The sequence below is a fragment of the Aulonocara stuartgranti genome (genome assembly GCF_965226115.1).
Source record: "Aulonocara stuartgranti genome assembly, chromosome: 7".
In the NCBI taxonomy this organism is placed as follows: domain Eukaryota; kingdom Metazoa; phylum Chordata; class Actinopteri; order Cichliformes; family Cichlidae; genus Aulonocara; species Aulonocara stuartgranti.
Window position 1 is genome coordinate 13,433,836 of NC_138945.1, and position 22,455 is coordinate 13,456,290.

Sequence of the window (22,455 nt, forward strand, 5' to 3'; positions counted from 1 at the left end):
AGTAATGGAGTTAAATAAGATTAAGACTAAATGAGTTTCAAAGATTTCAAAGGGACTCCGGAGGCAGCCAACAGGTATCGACAGGCCAAGCGGAATGCGGCTCGGGCAGTGGCTGAAGCAAAAACTCGGGTGTGGGAGGATTTCGTAGAGGCCATGGAAAAAGACTTTCGGACTGCCTCGAAGAGATTCTGGCAAACCGTCAGACGTCTCAGGAGGGGAAAGCAGTGCTCTACCTGCACTGTGTATAGTGCTGGCGGAGCGCTGCTGACGTCGACTGAGAAAATTGTCAGGCGGTGGAAGGAATACTTCGAGGACCTCCTTAATCCCACTGACACGTCTTCCGAGGAGGAAGCAGAGTCTGGGGATGAGGGGAATGACCCGCCAATTTCCGGGGGCGAGGTCACTGAGGCAGTTAAACAACTCCTTGGTGGCAGAGCCCCTGGTGTTGATGAGATCCGCCCCGAGTTCCTGAAGGCTCTGGACGTTGTAGGGCTGTCCTGGTTGACACGCCTCTACAGTGTTGCGTGGAGATCAGGGGCAGTACCTGTGGACTGGCAGACCGGGGTGGTGGTCCCCATCTTTAAGAAAGGGGACCGGAGGGTGTGTTCCAACTACAGGGGGATCACACTCCTCAGCCTCCCTGGGAAAGTCTATGCCAGGGTGCTGGAAAGGAGAGTTCGTCCGTCAGTCGAACCTCAGATACAGGAGGAACAATGCGGTTTTCGTCCTGGTCGCGGAACACTGGACCAGCTCTTTATCCTCTCCAGGATACTTGAGGGTGCATGGGAGTTTGCCCAACCAGTCTACATGTGTTTTGTGGACATGGAGAAGGCATTCGACCGTGTCCCTCGGGGTGTCCTGTGGGAGGTGTTGCGGGAATATGGGGTGTCTGGCCCATTGCTACGGGCCATTCGATCCCTATCCAACCGTTGCAAGAGCTTGGTTCACATTGCCGGCAATAAGTCGGACTCGTTCCCGGTGGGTGATGGGCTCCGCCAGGGCTGCCCTTTGTCTCCGGTTCTGTTCATAATTTTTATGGACAGGATTTCTAGGCGCAGCCAAGTGGCGGAGGGCTTTCGCTTTGGTGGCCTCAGAATCTCATCTCTGATTTTTGCAGATGATGTGGTTCTGTTGGCTTCATCGGGTGAGGGCCTCCAGCTCGCACTGGAACGGTTCGCAGCCGAGTGTGAAGCAGCGGGAATGAGGATCAGCACCTCCAAATCTGAGGCCATGGTTCTCAGCCGGAAAAGGGTGGAGTGCCCACTCCGGGTCGGGGATGAGTTCCTGCCCCAAGTGGAGGAGTTCAAGTATCTCGGGGTCTTGTTCGCGAGTGATGGGAGAAGGGAGCCGGAGATCGACAGACGGATTGGGGCTGCAGCTGCAGTAATGCGGACGCTGCACCGGTCCGTCGTGGTGAAGAGGGAGCTGAGTGTAAAAGCGAAGCTCTCAATTTACCGGTCGATCTACGTCCCTACCCTCACCTATGGCCACGAGCTGTGGGTAGTGACCGAAAGAACGAGATCGCGGATACAAGCGGCAGAAATGAGCTTCCTCCGAAGGGTGGCTGGCCTCTCCCTTAGAGATAGGGTGAGAAGTTCGGCCATCCGGGAGGGGCTCAGAGTAGAGCAGCTGCTGCTCCACATCGAAAGGAGCCAGCTGAGGTGGTTCGGGCATCTGACAAGGATGCCCCCTGGGCGCCTCCTGGGTGAGGTGTTCCAGGCATGTTCCACCGGGAGGAGGCCCCGGGGCAGACCCAGGACACGCTGGAGAGATTATATCTCTCGGCTGGCCTGGGAACGCCTTGGTATTCCCCCGGATAAGCTGGAGGAGGTGGCTGGGGAGAGGGAGGTCTGGGCCTCTTTGCTTAGGCTGCTTCCCCCGCGACCCGGCCCCGGACAAAGCGGATGAGGATGGATGGATGGATGGATGGATGGATGGATGGATGGAGTTTCAAAGATGCAATGAGTCGAGTAAGACAAAATGTTAAGGTTGTGGGTTGTGCCATATTATATCCGTTGTTAGACCTTAAATGAGGTTAGCCAGCTCAGGAAGCCCAGGCACCCTCATCTACTACAACAGCAAAATCCCAGTTATTTATGGTACACAGAACATTCCCCAAGGAGCTCAAACACTCCCATCTGAATTAGACTGGAACATTTCAGCACTCCTATGTGCACGCACCCTCTTCTATTCAACACTTTCATCATCCCACTCCACGGCATCCCCCTGTTTATTATCCCTTTCCTCACACTGCCCCCACAGCTGTCATTTCTGTAATCATCACAGATCGCGTTGACTTCTTTACCAGCGCCCTCTGCAAAAGCTTCATCCTTTCACCCATTCATCATCATTTGTCCATCTATTTAGGCGGCTGTGCCATATGTCTCTCTTTTCCTCTGCTGAGGCTTGTCAGACTTGTGAAGTAGCAGCTTACAGAGCTTAGTTTTACAAAGACCCATCACCACCTACTTTATCCCCTGCCTGATGATTCTTCTTAAACCTTAACCCACATGCACACAAGCACCCCAGCCCTGTGTCTAACGACTCTTGGTAAAAAGCACAGTAATCTAGTCTCCAAATACCAACATTGGTGATTCAAAGCTTTGACACATAGCTGAAATGACTGTATTTAGTCTGCGTAGAAGAGGAATCAGCAGGACAAAAAACATATTCCTGTCAGAACATATTGTTTACAAGTAAACTGAGGGATGAAAGCAGGACAAGACAGTTTAGTTGCTCATGAGGATGCATTTCATTTTTTTTTTTATTTAGCCCTAGACTCTGGAATAACCTGCCACTTGATCTTTGTTCTGCAGAGTCTATACAGTCTTTTAAATCCTGTCTTAAAAAATCACTTTTTTTACTTTGGCTTCTAATTTGAGTTCAGTTCGAGTCCCACAACGTTTTTTACATTGCGCTCTATTATTCTATTTGTTTGATTTTGTTTGTTGTATTTATTTTTATTGATGCATGGTTTTATCTTGTTTGTTTAAACTAACGTAAAAAGCAAGTCAACCTCAGTAAACCTGTTTTTTTTATGTGCAACAGAAATAAAATTTGCGCTGACCTATTTTTGCCAGTGGAATATTCACTATTGTATGGAGTAGGATTAAATTTTTTACAGTTTTTCATGTTCCCCAGAGGATAAACCCACATACTTGTGTTGATTCCCTCAGTTTTCATTTAGTCCCACGATGGGGTTGACATGTTTTGTTTCAAGTGAAATGAGAACTTTATACATTTCAATTTAAGTTTGTTCATGGTACAAAAAGGATGCATTTATCTAAACTTCAATACAGCACTAACTTTAGTACTTTTAATTTATCAACCAAAATAATGCAATAAGTACTGGATGAGATTACATTTAACATTACATTTACACAGACATTCATGATCTCAGTATGATGAGTCTCCTGACTTTAGTGAGCCCCTTACTTCTCCTCTGACTGACATTGACATATTTAGTTTTTAGTGAAATATTTTAATACTTGGGGAAAAAAGCAGCTAAAAAAATTTAAATGTAGCTGTTCATTTTTCAAGTCAGGTCAGCTTTATTTATATAGCACATTTAAAAGACATCAAGTATCGGCCAAAGTGCATTTGTGATTCAAATATCAACTACTACTACAATGATCACATTTTGAGCAGATGTTCAGATTACCAAAACATATTTCACCAGAGTTTGGTGGATTAGCACAATCAGTTCCTGAACTAAATTCAGACTGTGTCCGTATCCCAACATTTACATAAGGCTAGATCTATGCATAGATTCAGTCCTCAAACTTAAATTTCATTATTACTTCTGGAAATAATGTGTACAAATATGTAGTGGTACATTACAACAACACAAGCAAAAAAAAAGTTGTTCATATTAGTACATTTCTTTAATTTAATGGCTCTCACAGTGCCTCAGAATGTTTTTGGGTAATGTACTGAACCCCAGTGAGGCATCTAATATTCCATTTGTCTGACAGATAAAAAGTGTTGTATGCATGGCAGTTATATAGCACAGTCTTACTCACTACTTAAAGCACTTCAAGCCACACATTTCACTGATAATTTACATAGCACTTTTATATGTACTATACCTTGTACCTTGTGTTCATGCAACCAACCAACAGAATAGCCGTTTACACTCATGTCTTAGGACTATTGGAGGGAGCCGGCGGAAACTCACAGAGCCACACAAAAATACCCCAGCTGACAAGGAGATTCAAACCTAGAACAATTTTTCTGTGAGATGACAGTTGTAACTACTGTGCCACCGTGCTGCCCGAATCTGTTTGGATTTATTGTCTGTTTGGATTTAGAGCATTCTGATAGCTTTAAGCATAAGACACCTACCATTCATTAAAAGGGTCATTTGTTGCATGTGTTCTTACTTCCTGTTTTCTCTTAGGTTTTTACACTAATAAGTATTTTTTATTTTATTTTTTATTGTCATTGTCAAAGAACAATGAAATTGCGTTTGGGGCTTCCGTACAACCCGTAAAAAAAAACAAAAAACAAATACCCCTTAAAACCCAAGTGTAAATATTTATTTAAAAATATTTATTTCAAAATATTTAAAAATAGATTTTTATGCAACTGCAGCATATATCTAAAAAATATGTTGTCATTGGCAGGACTTTTTATTAAATTAAAAGCAGATACATGGAACAGGAAAAAATATCGTATCGGCAGCAGTGTGTATACACTGTGTTCAGTTCACTGTGGCTGCCGTGTGTGTGTGTGTGTGTGTGTGTGCGTGCGTGCGTGCGTGCGTGCGTGCGTGTGTGTGTGTAAGAGCACATGCCCATATGGTGAGCAAAGAGTGGAAATCACAGTTTCTGTCTATGTGTAAACACCAGGGGCAGCACTGAAACCATTAAACTGAGCAAACCAGAACACGAACGTCAGACTTCCCATGTCTGTTTCTCATCTGTGCTATCTCTCACACTGCTTACCTTAATGCAAAAGAGGTTGGTTTAAAAAGGGTGGCAAAGTTATAGATACTTTTAATTTTCAAGCCAAGATTGTTTAGAAATCCATTAAGTCCTCAGAAAAGAAGAACATGATCTTCCAATGAAGCTGTTTTTCTTTGCGTCATCAGATGCAAACTTTCTTCCCCATGCCCACCAATTAAGGATTAATTTTTCAATGCATTTGAGAGAAACGCTTGAAAAGCAGCAGGTAACATCTATAGAAATGAATTGCTGCAACAATTTTCAGATAATGTGCAGTTTATTTTAAATCCAATTGATTTGTCTTTTGGATCTTACCGTTATCTCGAGAACTGGTGATTTCAGACAAAAAGATCGCTGTGAGAGAACAAAGTGAGCTTTTCAAAGTTGGCTATTTCTCAAGAGCTGAATTTACTAATTCAGCTGAATGACAAAGAGATTGACTGTCTGACAAGAGAAGAGGTGCTACAGTAAAACTGTGAGTCCAGAGAGAAACTATTGTCTAGGCTAAGAATGCTATTTGTTCTTCACATATTCTGTTCTATTCTATTCTTAGCAACAGTGGGAAGGAATAACCTATAAACCTATATAAATATTTATTCACAGAAAGAGAACTCTGATAAAACCAGGCTTAGGGAGATGCAGCACAGTTGAATTGTGAGAAGAAAGAGAAGCAGGAAAAAATAAAGTGAGAATTAAGAGAAAAGCGCAAAACACAAATTACAAGAGAGAAAAGTTAATGATATGCAGTAGCAGGTATACATAAATGCATCTGGACTAAAAAGGGGTAGGTGGAGAAGAAAGGAAGGAACAGCTCGTCCTGCTTTCACACCTCAGTCTAGGAAGGCCCACAGCAACTTATAGTAACATATTGCTCAGGGTCACCTGCACTATAAAGCTTTATTTTAGGCCATCTGTTTCTTGAACCCAAATAGGGAGCTGGTTCCATGGGGGAGTAGCCTGATAACTAAAGATTGTGCCTTCTTTCTTGCAAACTCTGGGAACCAGATGTAAGCCTACAATCGGAGATAAAATACTCTACTTGGATTATATGATATTTAGAGGTTTTTAAGATATGATGATCATTCAGGGTTAGGTGTTCTATTGACTAGCTTAGGAATGGTAGCTGCATCCAGTAACAACTCATAGACGAGAAATGAACTTGGTGCACTACAGGGAGTGCAGAATTATTAGGCAAATGAGTATTTTGTCCACATCATCCTCTTCATGCATGTTGTCTTACTCCAAGCTGTATAGGCTCGAAAGCCTACTACCAATTAAGCATATTAGGTAATGTGCATCTCTGTAATGAGAAGGGGTGTGGTCTAATGACATCAACACCCTATATCAGGTGTGCATAATTATTAGGCAACGTCCTTTCCTTTGGCAAAATGGATCAAAAGAAGGACTTGACAGGCTCAGACAAGTCAAAAATAGTGAGATATCTTGCAGAGGGATGCAGCAGTCTCAAAATTGCAAAGCTTCTGAAGCATGATCATCGAACAATCAAGCGTTTCATTCAAAATAGTCAACAGGGTCGCAAGAAGCGTGTGGAAAAACCAAGGTGCCAAATAACTGCCCATGAACTGAGAAAAGTCAAGCGTGCAGCTGCCAAGATGCCACTTGCCACCAGTTTGGCCATATTTCAGAGCTGCAACATCACTGGAGTGCCCAAAAGCACAAGGTGTGCAATATTTAGAGACATGGCCAAGGTAAGAAAGGCTGAAAGACGACCACCACTGAACAAGACACACAAGCTGAAACGTCAAGACTGGGCCAAGAAATATCTCAAGACTGATTTTTCTAAGGTTTTATGGACTGATGAAATGAGAGTGAGTCTTGATGGGCCAGATGGATGGGCCCGTGGCTGGATTAGTAAAGGGCAGAGAGCTCCAGTACGACTCAGACGCCAGCAAGGTGGAGGTGGAGTACTGGTTTGGGCTGGTATCATCAAAGATGAGCTTGTGGGGCCTTTTCGGGTTGAGGATGGAGTCAAGCTCAACTCCCAGTCCTACTGCCAGTTTCTGGAAAACACCTTCTTCAAGCAGTGGTATAGGAAGAAGTCTGCATCCTTCAAGAAAAACGTGATTTTCATGCAGGACAATGCTCCATCACACGCGTCCAAGTACTCCACAGCGTGGCTGGCAAGAAAGGGTATAAAAGAAGAAAAACTAATGACATGGCCACCTTGTTCACCTGATCTGAACCCCATTGAGAACCTGTGGTCCATCATCAAATGTGAGATTTACAAGGAGGGAAAACAGTACACCTCTCTGAACAGTGTCTGGGAGGCTGTGGTTGCTGCTGCACGCAATGTTGATGGTGAACAGATCAAAACACTGACAGAATCCATGGATGGCAGGCTTTTGAGTGTCCTTGCAAAGAAAGGTGGCTATATCGGTCGCTGATTTGTTTTTGTTTTGTTTTTGAATGTCAGAAATGTATATTTGTGAATGTGGAGATGTTATATTGGTTTCACTGGTAAAAATAAATAATTGAAATGGGTATATATTTGTTTTTTGTTAAGTTGCCTAATAATTATGCACAGTAATAGTCACCTGCACACACAGATATCCCCCTAAAATAGCTAAAACTAAAAACAAACTAAAAACTACTTCCAAAAAGATTCAGCTTTGATATTAATGAGTTTTTTGGGTTCATTGAGAACATGGTTGTTGTTCAATAATAAAATTATTCCTCAAAAATAAACTTGCCTAATAATTCTGCACTCTCTGTAGTGTACCCATAGAGTATGAAGACATCTAAAGTCCTTTCAGTTTCAACTGCATCTTTTAGTGGTGAATGCTAATTTTTGGTAGCTAAGTTAGTCACTTTTCTATCAAGGCTCTTCTTGCCTCTTGTCTTTGTGTTAGCTTGTTTCTAGTGCAATGATATGGAGGTCTCCTGACGTGTTCTAGTAATTACAAAACAAGGAACATTCCTTGCAAAAGCATATGAAGTATTTAATTCAATGCATCTGTTCTTCTGGAATCCATTGGCACTAGGACCCCTGTATGTAGGGTTTGTTTGTTTTTTTAACTAAATAAGCAACCCAAATAACAGTTTGTTGTTAGTTGATGCACAGATCGCTGGTGGCATATTATGTGTTGGACATTTTTGCCCTGAGGCTCCTGAAATAATATTTGGGTCATGCAAGGGACAGACAACAGCAGCACATAAAAGTGTCATATCAGTTTTCTGTTTACAGCTGTGCTTCTGTTAGATAATCACATCTGCCCACCTATTCTTCCTGTCTGTGAACAATTTAAGTGTGCTCACAGTACACAGCTAATCAAACAATCCTAGCCACAGTGGATTTGTGCAGCACATCTGCTGTTCCTGCTGTGTTGAGACAATTCCCACTGAAAACAATAATGCCTCAACTGCAGAAATGAGGAAGAGTATAACCAATTCAATGGTCAGTATTGCTACATGCTCCAGTGAATGAGCTCATGTGGAAACAGCCCCCACTGGAAGTAATGGGAAATCTGAAATTCATCAGTTTCAATTGATTGTTGTAATGGATTAGGGCAAAATGGACACGACCCCTACCGCGGCACCAATTTATCATCAAAAAGGCGATTTCACTCACTTAACTGGAATGGTGCAAAACATATGGCAGCTGTTTATTTTTTACCCTAAAACATACAAAAGATTTGTGCCCTATGAATGCATTTGATATTTATTAGATGAGGTCCTAAGTTGGAGAATGAAGATGTCTTAGATACTCTGCCATAAGCTAATGCTGCAGCATTTCTCTTGTAATCAGTTTTAGAGTAAAACTGTAACATTGTCTCTTAGACTTTGCAATAAAATGTCTGCATGTAGAAATCATAAGTCAGGTTGCAACAAACTCTAAGGGAACTCTACTAATGGTAGGTTAATTTACAATTATTTTATCATTAAAGGCTGGAACTATAACAAAAACATATCTTTTCATTAATTTCAGCTGGTATCAATACTCAACAGTTTTGTTTTTATTTACCATCTCTGTAGTCCTACTAGGGTTTTATTTTTTTTAGTTTGTTTATTTTTCTGTGTTCATAGGCAGGTTCACATATACTTATGCTCTCGAGGCATTGGATTTTAGGAAATACAAGCTTCTCAGGGTGGAAGATTTTTTTAGTTAGTCAGTATTATTGTTTAATATTTAAATTATAACAACTATAATATCTCCAGATATCCGCAAAAGCACCTTTATTCTCTGACCCACAAGGCAACCTCTGGGGCCTTTGTGCCAAAAACTGCAGTTCTTCTAATGGGCATTTGATGTCAGTTTCAAGAGCAAGTCAGTCCCCATAGATGCCCATGTTAAACTGCACAACTAAAATAGCATTAAAAAGCATGTATACAGCCTGGTAAAAGAAACCATTTTGGTAAATGGAATGATTCTTATATAGCGCTTCTCTAAATGGTAATGGCCTGTATTTGTATAGCGCTTTACTTAGTCCCTGTGGACCCCAAAGCACTTTACACTACATTCAGTCATCCACCCATTCACACACATTGTAACCACAGTTGCCCTGGGGCACACTGACATAGGTGAGGCTGCCAGACACTGGCGCCACTGGGCTCTCTGACCACCACCAGTAGGCAACAGGTCAAGTGTCTTGCCCAACGACATAACGACCAAGACTGTCGGAGCTGAAGCTCGAACCGGCAACCTTCCAATTACAAGACGAACTGCCAACTCTTGAGCCACGATCGCCTGTACTCTCCTAGAGCACTCAAAATCCTTTATACAACATGCCGCATTCACATTTTTTATGCTTAAGTTTTATACTTAACTCTATTATCTATCTTAACTTTATTAGGAAATAATACTTTGACTAATACTTTGGCTTGCTGTGAAAAATTTGTGCACTTATTAGCATTACATTTTTTGTCTCTGTGTTGCATCTGTATAGTTTATGGATTGCTTACTAACCAAGCTAGCTAGTTTTAGCTCAAGTCCACCCTGTCATCCAAATATTGTCACTTCTTGTTCCTGAAAACCAATAAACACAACTGCAAGTCCATCATTGTTATCAGCCCGTACTCAGAGCCAGTGTCAGAATACGCACTGTATATGAGTACAGAGACCAGAACTCTAGAGTTGTCTAGTCTCTGTGCTGTAATGTGATCTGAAACATGACTGAAACTATCCTACGTATCATGCAAGTTAAACAAAAAATGTCTGAAGCTGGTCAAAAAGGACTTTTTCAAGAATCTTAGTAAACACAAAATGCACACAATTTTAAGTGAAAGTGTTTATTATTGAAGGGGGGAAAAATCCAAACCTACATGACCCTATGTGAAAAAGTGTTTGCCCCCTAAACCTAATAACTGGTTGGGACCGCCAGGACTTAAAAAGCCAGTCCAAAGTCTTCATTTTGTTTTTATTAAGAGGTGGACTTGCTGGTGTGTTTTGAATCATTGTCCTGCTGCAGAACTAGGTCATGAACAGACTGAACAGTGCCATTCTTCTTCAAGATGTTTTGGTAGACAGCACAATCCATAGTTCGATTTACCACAGCAAGTCTTCCAGGTCCTGAGGCAGCAAAAGAGCCTCAGATCTCACTACCATCACCATATTTTACTATTGGTATGATGTTCCTTTTCCGAAATGCTGTGTGGGAGTCAAATCTTTTTGGCTCTTTTTGGGGGAGGGGTTGGCTAATGTGAGATGAGCCTTCATGTTGTTTCTGGTCAGGACTGGTTTTCTCCTTGAACCCATGGATGACATTTTTGCCCAGACTCTTTCTTATTGTTGAATCATGAACTCTGACCTTAACTGAGAAATCTGAAGCCTGCAGTCCTTTATTGTTGTTCTGGGTTCTTTTGTGACCTCCTGGTTTGAGTGCCATTGGAGTAATTTTGGTAGGCCGGTCACTTATTGGAAGCTTCACTGCTGTTCTTTTTTTCTGTTTTGTGTATAATGACTCTCACTGTGGTTCAATAGAGTCCCAAAGCCTTAGAAACATCTTTGTAACCCTTTTCAGACTGACAGATGTCGGTGACTTTATTTCTCAGGTATTCTTTAAAGCGTGATATGAAGTGTTGCTTTTTGACGTCTTTTAGCCTGTTTTATTTTGTCAGACATGTTCTATTTAAGTGATTTCTTGACTCAGCAGGTCAGGCCTGGATGTGTTTAATGAAACTGAGCTCAGCTTTCCAAAGCATGTGGTTAATCACAGTTAATTCATGATTTAACAAGAGGGGCAATTACTTTTTCACACACGAGCAGTAGGCTTGGATAACTTTTCTGAATTCATCAATGAATTCATCATTTAAAAAATGCATTTTGTGTTTACTCAGGTTACCTTTGTCTAATAATAAGAATTTGTTTGATGATCTGAAACATATAAGTGTGAAAAATATGCAAAACACTATGAGGAGGCAAACACTTTTTCACACCACTGTATATACATATACATATGCGATGATCATTAACAGAAGATAATATTCACCTCCTTTTCTTTTTTTCTTTTTTAAGACAGTACGAGAGGTATTTGGTAATAATAAGTTATAAGTTATTTTGTACTTCTGTCCAGCGCTTTGGTCAATGTTCCTGTTGTAAATAAATGTGCTATATAAATAAAACAAACTTGAACTTTGAACCTTTCCCCCTCCTCACTCCATTCATCCCAGACTGAACAGAAATGAGCATCCTCACATTAACCACACCCACTCACATTTACACCTCCCCTCTTTTCTTCACCAGCTCTGTGTTGTCTTGTTGTTTGTCTAAGTATTTAAATCCTGTGATGTACCACTCTAAATGTATTCCTTAAAATACTGCTCACAAAAAAGAGAAACAAAACTGCTGTCAGATCCCTCAATAGATGGTGGAGACCAAAAAGTGAAACAAAGTTTAGAATGTCTGACTTACATTACGTTTGTAGATACAAAAAAACAAGTGAATGAAAATGTTTCCACTGCATTAAAGGTGCAAGCATTAAAAAGCAGGTATTGCTGGTTAAGATAGCTGTAACTGACCTTATATTGACAACTCTTTTATCACCAAACTGCTTTACTGCAAAAAGCAGCTTTCAGGACAATTAGGTATCGAATGGAAATGTCCCAAAAAACACAGACGCAAGAAAAAAAGCCAAGCAGTAAGATGGTTTTCCCCTGACTTCAGCAGTCAGGGTGTATAGAGCTAACGTTGACCATTTCTCCTCAAGCACATTAGCCACATCAGTCAGGACCTGAGAGATCAGCACCCTGTAATCCACAGGCATCCATCTCGTTCAAACTGCAGCCAATGCACCTGATTTCAAGGCTTTTCAAGGGATTTTTAGCAGGGATTATAGGCTGCATGGGAAAGAAGAGGGGGCTCAATGAACCCAACTGTTAGAGACAATAGAACGAAGATTAAAGAAAGTTATAGTATTGCTTATCAATTTTACACAATTCTACATAAATTTTCCTCCTCTCCTTTCATCTCTGTGTCCTCAGTGTTGACTTCTTCAGTGTCACTGCATATTACACACTAAGTTGTGGGTTCATTCCCTCTGCAAATAGATGGCAGAACCAGCCCAGTTCTCAACTGCTGTGAGATTATTGCAAACTCTAGATTGATTTCTCAAACTTATCATTACAGTATCAAGAATATTAAAAGATAAGAAAACTAGCTAAGACAGTAGAATAGGTAACTTCAGCTAAGTTAACGTGATACAGCTAGCTAACACCCATAGTGTATAGGAGACTATCTAGAGGTTATAGTGATAAAATAGAGTAAATTAACTCAATGAAGTGTGGAATTACAGTGCCTGCGTCATTTTATTGACTGCTGCAGCTGTCTACCATAATCATTATCAAAATGATCATTATCTGTGTTTATATGTTTAACATTTCAGAAATCACTCAAAGAAAATTCTGAAGTGGAGTACAGACTGAAGGGAAAGCCCCTACCACCTAAAAAACATACCAAATATAATAATATAATTATATATTATATATTATTATATTATATATCATATATAATAATTCATTAAAAATGGTGGAACATTTATGCCGGCTCTGTCCAACACTAAACTAAAATAATAAATAACAGATAAAAACAGTGTTGCCCTTAAAGCAAAAATTTTAAAGCAGTTTCCATCCTCTAATGTAAACCATGACTGGAAAGGCTTGTCATGAGTAGTTAGTGTAAAAGAGGATAAAACACACTTGACTGCTTGTCTACTAAGCTTTTACATATTACAGAGCCCGACTGACTGGTTTTAGCTTATCACAGCTACACCATTGTTAAGTCAAATGTCAGCCAGCAAAAAACAAGAATTTGTAGTACAGGCATTAGGTAATTTGTTTAGTCAAATGCAAAATACAAAAAATAAAGAAATATTTTTGAAATATTTATCATGTCTATATTAATGTAATGTCATATAACTGTATTAAAATGAATCCAAAATATGCTAATATGGATAAAGAATTTTCTAAACTTATAAACTGGTGTCAGAGCTTTTACATTCTTTTATTATTTAAAAGAAAAAAATCAGAGCTTTTAGGAAAATATCTAAATTTAAGTGTTTTGAGTTAGCACTCATTTTTTAAAGACTGCTTGAATAACATTTAAAGTAAACCAGAGACTACGCAAAATTCAGAGGTAGCAGTGAAGCAAGGAAGAAGTAAAAGAAACAAAAATGAAAAAAAAAGTCTAAACTAAAAGCTTTCCAAGGTCATTTTCTTCTTCTCATTAAAATACATGAAAGAGGGTGTGAGGACTTACCTGAGGTGTTCAGACAGATGTTGTGTTGTTCTTTTTTTCTGCCAGGAGCAGGCTGCTTCAGTGTGACACAAGGTATAATGCCAACAGCACAGCTTCAGCATCCTTTGTATCACTATCCTCACTGACAGCCTCCTCAGCACACACACACTGTAGTAAGAGCATCGCCCCTCCTCCCTTTCTCTCTTCATTTCCCCTTCTCTCTCTCTCTCTCTCTCTCTGTTCAACTAAATCCGTCCACTCTCATTTCATCAGCAGAAGATGAAATGGTGAGGTCACAAGTGCTGCCAAAGTGAGCTATTTAAGTCAACCTAAATACAATTCACCATGCAAAGTATTTGTACTCCACTGTATCTCAGATACAAATGTTGCCTTTTTTTTCCTACTACATTTACATCTCAGTTAATGTATTGATGGATACATCTTATATGTAATCAAATGATACGTTTTTGCATAGTTATATAGACTACATTAGATTTTTCTTGCCACAACCTTATTTTGGAATTGCCATTCCAAATTGTTTATTCTGTTTTTAAAGCACTACAGAACTATATGAAATAGTTACTGAATAAAATGCATATTTATTGACACATAACTATTAACAATACAATCATGTCACGTGACATCACATACAAGCAAATTCCATGTTGTCATTTTTTTCATCTATTTGCTTTTAGTCCTTTTAGTCTTTCACTGGTATTTATTATCTTTTTCTATTTTTTGCTTGTTGGTGTCGTTAAAATTAGTCTGTAACTTAATTGTATTGGTCTTACTTGCTTTATAAAGAAAGCTTAATATATAATAGTAGTAGTAAAATATATTTTATATTGTACTGCTACTTCTACAGGAACTGAATGTTTTTCCTTTTTGTTTTATGGATTTTAAAACCACTCCCATCCATTAAAATTTTCTTCTTATTCATGCACTGCAAAAAGCTTACATTAATGTACCATATGGGAATATTTTCTAATAGGTCTATTTTTAGTGCTTTCTTATCCCTCAAGCAAAACAGCTGCACTTATTATGTGCAATACAATGCAAATCCAATAGGCTTTCTGCACTGTGCAATTAGGGCCCATAATGATTATGTAATTCTATTATTCCGCAAAGGTAGCCCAGAGATAACCTTAAGCAATTTTCTAGGCTAGTCACTGGAGCAACAAAGCCAAACGCTGTTATTGTAATTCACCCTAATATGTGAAATGCACCTTGGGGTCGCAGTAGTGAAATAAGGCTCACTGTGAGTGAAGCCACTTTGATTTACTGAATTATGGTTGGTGAATCCCACAGATCTGCTTTCTGTCATCTAAAAGTTCAGCTTAATCTGAACAGCTGCCAGTCATTCAAACTGTGCAAAAGGCTGACCCGCCATTGCCCTCTTGTGGCTCTTTCATTGTACAGTGAGTTATCTGCCAATGGCGTTCCCCTCTCTGATGCCCTGTAATAACACTATATTACAGACTTAATTGACCATAAATTTCCCTGGTTTAGAGAATTGCTCAAAATTATAACTTAATTCAAGCTTGAAAAAAAGTGCCACAACAGGGTTTTTGTAAACCACAAGATTTGAGCAAAGTGTCATGCAACAAAAAATGGGCATTTGAGTTGGGCTTACATTTATTAAAGAATAAAAAGTCTTTTCTTAGTCTTCACATTTCAGATTTTTGCATCCTCATACAAACACACAGGAAGTGAAACAGACTTTAAAAATTAATGAATTACTTAATTAAATGGTGCAGTTTTATTTACAGAATACTTAGGGGGATTTTTTGTTACAAGCGAAACTTCAGAATAAATTAAATAAATAAATAATTTAAATAAACTAGATCACTGTGTAAAACTATATGTAAACACAGAGAAAAGTATTTTTATATTTTCTGATCCCCTCTTTGTTTGTTTGTTTGGTTGCTTGCTTGGTTTTGTGTATTACGTGTTGTTAAAAGCTAAATCATTCTTTAAGCGTTTTTATATCCAACAGATGTGAGAACTATTGATGAATAGAAGACCAACATCCACCCTGATTAAGAAGTGCCTGGAAGCCTAGTGCAATAACATCAACACAAGACCTATGGCCTATGGGGTTAGGGTTGGCCTGTGCCTCAGAGCCCTTGGTGGCCTGATTGTGCTGGCTGGTGTCCTTCCTGGGCTTTAGTTCTGTGCACTGTCCTTTGACTCCTGCAGTGCTGTGGGTTCCTCTTCCTGTCTGTCCATGCTGCCTGGGTTACAGCTGGTTGTTGTAGATTGTGTAAAGGTGACCCACAGACTAGCCAACACATAGTAGCAGGAGGTAAGATGCAAGCTGGGACAGTATACACTCAGAGAATAAGTGGTTGTACAGAAACCAATGGTGGTTGAAAACAGGACTAAGGTCCTGTGTAATGTCACGTTTCACCGACCAGTAAAGCACTTTTGGACCAGGACCAAGCACAAGGAGCTGTGTCATGGGTTGTCATTGAGTGGTTGTCAGTTGAGGCCAACCACACATGATCGCAATCGGGATTCACCTGCTGACAACGAGCCTTGTCAACAGTCAGCTATTTAACAGTGTGGCTGGGCTTCGATCAACGCTGGATCGTTCAGTGTATCTATTAGTACAATTCCAGCTCATAAAAACTGAAGTGTGTCACAGTCCGTCATGTTGCAAAGAACTCTTGTAAAATCATTACGTCTTGTTTTGTTGGGTTACCACGGGAGGAGAAACGAAAGGAGTGAGCACTGCTGTTTGGATTACTCTTACACAGAGCACCACACGGGAGTCAGGAATTTTGCCATGGAGGAAATTGCTGTTTGGGACACTGTTTGCTTCAAGTTGGTTATTCTTACACTGTAACTAAATTCACTGTGGTTCACCAGGAAAGTCCTGCGTTTGGGTCCTGTCCTTAACAAAGCATGTCAAGCTGAAGGGTACAGTTGTGATAGATGTGGCAATCCGAATGGAGACAAACATCAGAAAGAAGAGGAATGAGAATATAAGTACAAAGTGCTGAAGGAATAACTAGACCAGATGCAGAAGGTAAAATCTAAAGTAGTCAGGTTTGGTTGTAAAGAGGTGGTAAAGTAGGTCATCTACCAACTGTAAGGCTGGTGGAAGATATTATAAACATACATGTCAACAAGAAATAAAATTGCTCTGGTAGTATGTGTGTCCTTCTCAAGCTCAAATCCTCTACATAATGGACGGGAGTTTTGAAATTCTACTCGGTATATTAATTGTTCCTAGAACTCTGATCTTCTGGATAGAGACCTCAGATGTTTTGCCTGGAGTCTAATTCAACCTGAGCTAAGGGTAAAAGACAGTCACAGGTTTTTGGGGGTTTTTTCCATTTTGTTTAGGGGTTTTGTGATTTTTGGCAATCGTGGAAGAAAAAATAAAAGTGTGTTGAGAAGATGGAAGAATTGTTCCATATCCATTTTCCATATTTTCAATATATTTTTCTTGGCCTCTTCGGCCAAGAAAGGTTGTACTGGGCTGGAGGGAAGAGCGTTGATGCAGTGTCAGGGAGAGTGCTTTTTCCTTACTGAAAACACCTTGAAGGTCATGATACTCCTTAGGAACGAGCGAGAGATCGGGAGAGGTTGTGTCCGTGGGCTTAGTGGAACTGGGAGTCAAAGGCAGAGCTGGATAAAGACAGAGGGAATCAAAAGTTAAATTCCAATTAAATACATTGCCCGTAGTCCAGTACAAGTGCGGGTTGTGCTTCTTAAGCAAGGGAAAAGTGAGGATAAGTGGAGTGTCTGGGGATGGGAATGTGAAGAAGGTTATAGTTTCCCGATGTTTGCTTTATATGATAAGCTGGACGGGTTTGGTTTTGTGAGTGATGTGAGCAAAAACCTTGTTATTGAGGGCCAAGGCTGGGATGGGAGGTTCAAGGGACACCAATGGGAGAGCCAGCTGAGGGGTAGACCCATCTATTAAAACTGCTCACAACCAGAGTCCACGAAGGCTTGGAGAGCGTGAGAGGTTTGAAGTTAGTTGAGTCTCACAGGAAGCAGGGTTTAGACTAACCTGAGCTGCCCACCAGTACCCCTGAAACTACTGCCAGCCAGGGCTTTTTGGCAGGCGGGCAGGCGGCAATGAAATTCCCAGGGCAAACACAGTACAGACACTCCTGAGCGCGAAAATGCATCTCTCTCTCCTCCAGAGGGAGCCTCAATTGCCTGATTTGCATGGGCTCAACAGGCTCCCCTGGTAACAAGGTAGAGGGCTGGGCGGTTCTAATGACTCCAGCGCGAAAGACACTGGTGGGGCGAGGAGCCCTGACCGAGGGTCACCAACTCTGGGTTCCTTTTCGGCTTCTCTTTCACTCAATTGATTATCGATGCAAAGGGCTAGTGCAACTGGCTCCTCAAACGAGGTTTGAAGATAGAGACATCCATGCCGCACTCACTCCTGCAACTTCTTGTATCCTGCATACTAGGACGGCTCCGGCAGAGGCTGCCGAAGTTGCGGGAGTGAGTGCGGCATGGATGTCTCTAACGACCGTGTACATTTCCTTCTGTGTGCCACTGATCGCCTAGCACTGCTTATCCATATATTGCAACACTTGCTCATGAGTCCCTAATAAAACTCCCTGTGATTTCACTGCGGTCCAGAGTAAGTCTGCTGGGTCCATGTCCAGATCGTACTTTCACAGGCAGCACAGGAATAAACCCAGAAGCAGACACTGAATTCAAAATTATTCAATGCAAAGGTGAATTTATCTACTAGTGCACAGTGAATATAAACGCGGCGATTCTCGCGGAACGGCGGGTCTGGAATGAGAAAGGGAGAGAGAGAGGAGTTAGTGATGTGCACTTCCCCGGTGGGAACGTGATCGCACTATGGAATGTGTGGGGGGGCTTACTTGACACCAGGGTGAGCGGTACTCTGGGGGAAAGCGGCCGAAGGTCCGGTATGTCGGGAAGACGAGAGAGAAACGTCCTTCTGAGCGGAACTGCTGAAGATAGCGGACAGGAAACAGGAGGGGAGGTGAGTGTTCTTCTGATTATACAGCTAAGCAAAAGCGAGCGTCCTTACTGATGAGCAGCCTTTGAGCAGCGACAGGGCTGACTAGGTGAGTATTGAGAAGGCGTGGAAGGTGAACCAGGAAGCCACTACTGTGAACTGTTACTGTGAACATAACATACAACTACTCAGAAAACAACTCAAGGAAAACACAAGAGAGCCAGAGCCAATTTTACCGCCATAGTAAGGCAGACAATGTGGCAAAGAGTGGAGGTCCGGGCTGCTCCTTAAAACTGCTGCCTTACTGCCGGTAATGAGTTACAGGTGGGCTCGAAAGTTGCCACCCCTGGGTGCACAGCTCTCTCAGCAGGGAAGAGTAGTAGATCCCCGAAAGCTGACACTTAAGCCATGTCAGTAATTAAGAAATAAAAGGCTGTTGGTCCTGATAATATACCTTTCGAGGCACATAGATGTGTAGGAGAGAAGGCAGTGGACCAAATTGTTTGATATGAATGTCTTGGACGTCAATGTCAAACGTTTTTGGACTGAAGGTATCTGCATTGCAACCACACATTACTCACCAAATTTATGGGATTTGAGTTATTGCTTACTTTCTTCAAATTCCCCCCAAAATAGAGGAAAAGTTAAATGGATTGACTTATTATTATTTTTCTTGCTTGTAATTTTTTGTAACTAGTCACAGTTGAGCTAGTCAGTTTTATGGTGGGGTTTGAAATAAACCAGCCTCTCTTTACTAGAGGATGTGTCTTTTGATATTCAGGCTGTATTTTGATATTAGAAATATTAACCGCTTTTGCTGAATGCAGAAACATCACTTGACAGCATTCTTTGTCTTCATGTGGCTCACAAATGGGAACACTCACATTGGCTCCGAGAGCACGGTGACTGACTAATAAAGCCTGGGACTATTATGGTCTTCCACCAAGCTGATATTTACTTCGGGAGATTCTGAAAATATCCTTTCATCTACAGAAGCCTCTGAGGCAGAGGTTCCAACATGATTCTGTCACTTGCGTGTATTATTGCCACAACCCTCATTTTTCAGGATTTAGAGCTGGGGGGTTAAGTAAAACGTTAATCATAGTTTATCAGATAAATTCAAATACAATGCAGTTATCCTTAGTCAAAGTTAAATTTAGGAAGGTAGAGGAAAATTCAGAGGAATGAAAAACCTATGTCATTAAAAAAAAAGAGAAAGGAAAAGACAGAGAGCCATGGTTAATTACAAGTGACAGATAAATGCCAAATTCATGATCGGGCATGCTGAGAGCTTAAGGTCAATGACGTGTGGACCCTGTGTGTTTGTGTGTCTGCGTGTGCGCTTATAACTGCCTGCCTACCCAGAATAAAACTGCATGTCTCTGTCTAGTAATGTCATTAATCACCTTTGGTAATAAACACAGTTGACGCCAGGCCCAGAAACTGTACAGTTTCTTGATGGTTTGCTCTATATGCCAGAATCCCTGTAAGTGTGTGTGTGTGTCTGCAGCACAGATGTCATAACCAATTAACAACTTAGTAGCAACATAAAATACCCCTAATGAATTGTATCTGGTAATGCACTGAATCCTGTGAATGTGTGGTTGCGATCTGAAAAGGTGTCTTGTAGCAGAACTCAAATTGTCCCGAAAGAGTAACATTATTTTTCATTAGGAATCAGGCAGTATGTCTCCCTCCATCACTGAGTGTTACACTGAAATACCTAGCGAGAAAGAGGGAGGGCAAAGAGGCAATTCATATAAAGAGAGCTACAACTAGAAAAATTTAAACTGCAATAAGTGTTATTTTCTGTTTTTTGTTTGCCACTTTGAAGAAGCAGAATATATTGTGACATCACATTACTGGACCATTGTTCATGCATGTCTGATTTGTGTACGAATATACCATGTTGTGGCAGAGGTGTGATCTCTGGCTCTGCTGCAGGGGAGGGGTGATATGGCAGGCTCAAAAAGCAGGGCTGTGCAGGCTGCCAGGGACGCTGTGGACAATCCAGTAATCAAAATCTCCCATATTTAAATGACGCTGGGACCAGAGCAGGAGAGAGCTGGAGAGCTGTCCAACTGGAGCTGAAAAGTACCAGTAAAGTTTTACATTTACAATAAAAATTGCTTCACAAGCACATTCTGTCTAGTGTGTGGTGACTGGGGTTCACACATGTGTTTGAAAGTTATATTGTGGACGCTGGCCAGCCACTGAATGGTGAGCTCGTGTGTTGTAAAATGACACAGCCATACATATGAGCGAAATGAAAACCGTTCACTGAATGAAATGAAACTTTCCAAATTGGTAGCAGCAACTAGGGGTCATTGAGTCAATAATGCATGGCTAGAAGAAGGAAAAAAAGCATCTTGAAGAACATATATTAGATCATATATTTGTGTGATCACAGCACTGTCTTACTGGCTGGAAGAAGGAAAAACATTTGCTTAAACAACATTGGTACTCCTGTCTACTTTATTACAACACCTTTAATTGCTGTAGTTTCATAATGCTGTGCTACGTTTTGCACCTTACATGTGACAGTTATCTTGGCTGGAGCTACATAGTAGCATTGCTAGAATCAATGAAAATCATTGTGCTTTGTTAAAAAAAAAAGCGTTTTTTTTTAAAACAGCTTTTATGTTGCAACAGCAGGCTTTTGTTCCTCAGCTAACAATGTAAAGTATTTTAATATATAACAGCATTTCATTATATACGACTTTTACATTAAGACTTTTTGTCAAGGCAATGGCTAAATGTAAAAATGCTGTAGGGGCAGAAATAAGTAGAAGTATTTTTGGCTGCTCAGCTGTATGAAATGAAGAAAATAACATGTCTAGCATGTCTCATCTGGTCACAACAGCATGCTCTGAAGCTGTCATCCTGGCCTCGGGTCAGTGAGATGTCAGAGAAGCGTCTGGGTGAGCAAAGACACCCAGGAGCAAGGAGACAAGGAACTCTTTAAACAGATTAGGAACTAGGTGATTTATTATTTAGACTGTGTTTAATGAAGCACTTTTTAATTGTGTGTAATTTTACGCTAGACACTGCACTTCTTCTGATTCATCTGCAACACTGTGGAAACAAAGGGCAGCCTCTGGAGATGAAAAATTAAGCCTTACTGCAGTTCGTCTAGGTACCAGTTGAGGCTGGGTGCAAATGAGATTCAGTCCCCTCTAAACTTTCATGTTGAAATGTCTATCATTACAGGATTTAAAAAGCATTTTTATGACATGACATCAAACAAAATCTTAGCCTCTAAGGATAGTTTCCTTTATAACAACTCCAGGGCCAACACGTTGGATCACCTTTTTTATAACTCATCCACCTGGATAATTGAGTTATGGGCATTACCATATTGATTGACAGATGTTCCAATCCTAGTCATCATCTCTGAGGTCTCATCCACTACCAGGGGCAGATCTAAAGAAATTTTCTTAGGGTGGCATGGAAATCAAGTGGGGTGGCATAATTACACAAATGCAGGAGTTACATTCCGCATGGTTAAAGTACATCAAATGCAGTAAGTATAGACATGTTTAATATAAATATACTTTGTAACTGTAATATTTTCTTTAACCCACATAATTAAACATTTCAGTTACATAAAACATGCAAATTTTGATTTTATGTACTATATAGTCTATATAATAAATAAGTATGTAGTCCAGTAATTCTTAAAAATGTAGTAATCATATAACTCTTAGTACCATTAATGTTATTATTATTATTATTATTGCTGTTGTAGTTATCATTTGATCATTATTTACATTTCCAAAACACCATGTGCCAAACGATTCTTAGAATTACAATTTTAAAAAAAGTTCTGAAAATGGCCATAAGGCTCTTGTTCTTTC

General features: G+C 40.6%; 1 protein-coding gene across 3 annotated transcripts in view; it reads right to left on the bottom strand.

The window, feature by feature from the left end:
• Nucleotides 1-13,771, bottom strand: part of rph3aa (rabphilin 3A homolog (mouse), a) — a 65,166-nt gene extending 51,395 nt beyond the window's left edge. For all 3 annotated transcript variants that reach the window (XM_082538713.1, XM_082538714.1, XM_082538712.1), the window contains exon 1: nucleotides 13,657-13,771. In XM_082538713.1, coding sequence (XP_082394839.1) covers nucleotides 13,657-13,757 — 101 coding nt within the window. In that variant the 5' untranslated portion in view covers nucleotides 13,758-13,771. The remainder of the gene's footprint in view (nucleotides 1-13,656) is intronic.
• Nucleotides 13,772-22,455: the final 8,684 nt, after the last annotated feature.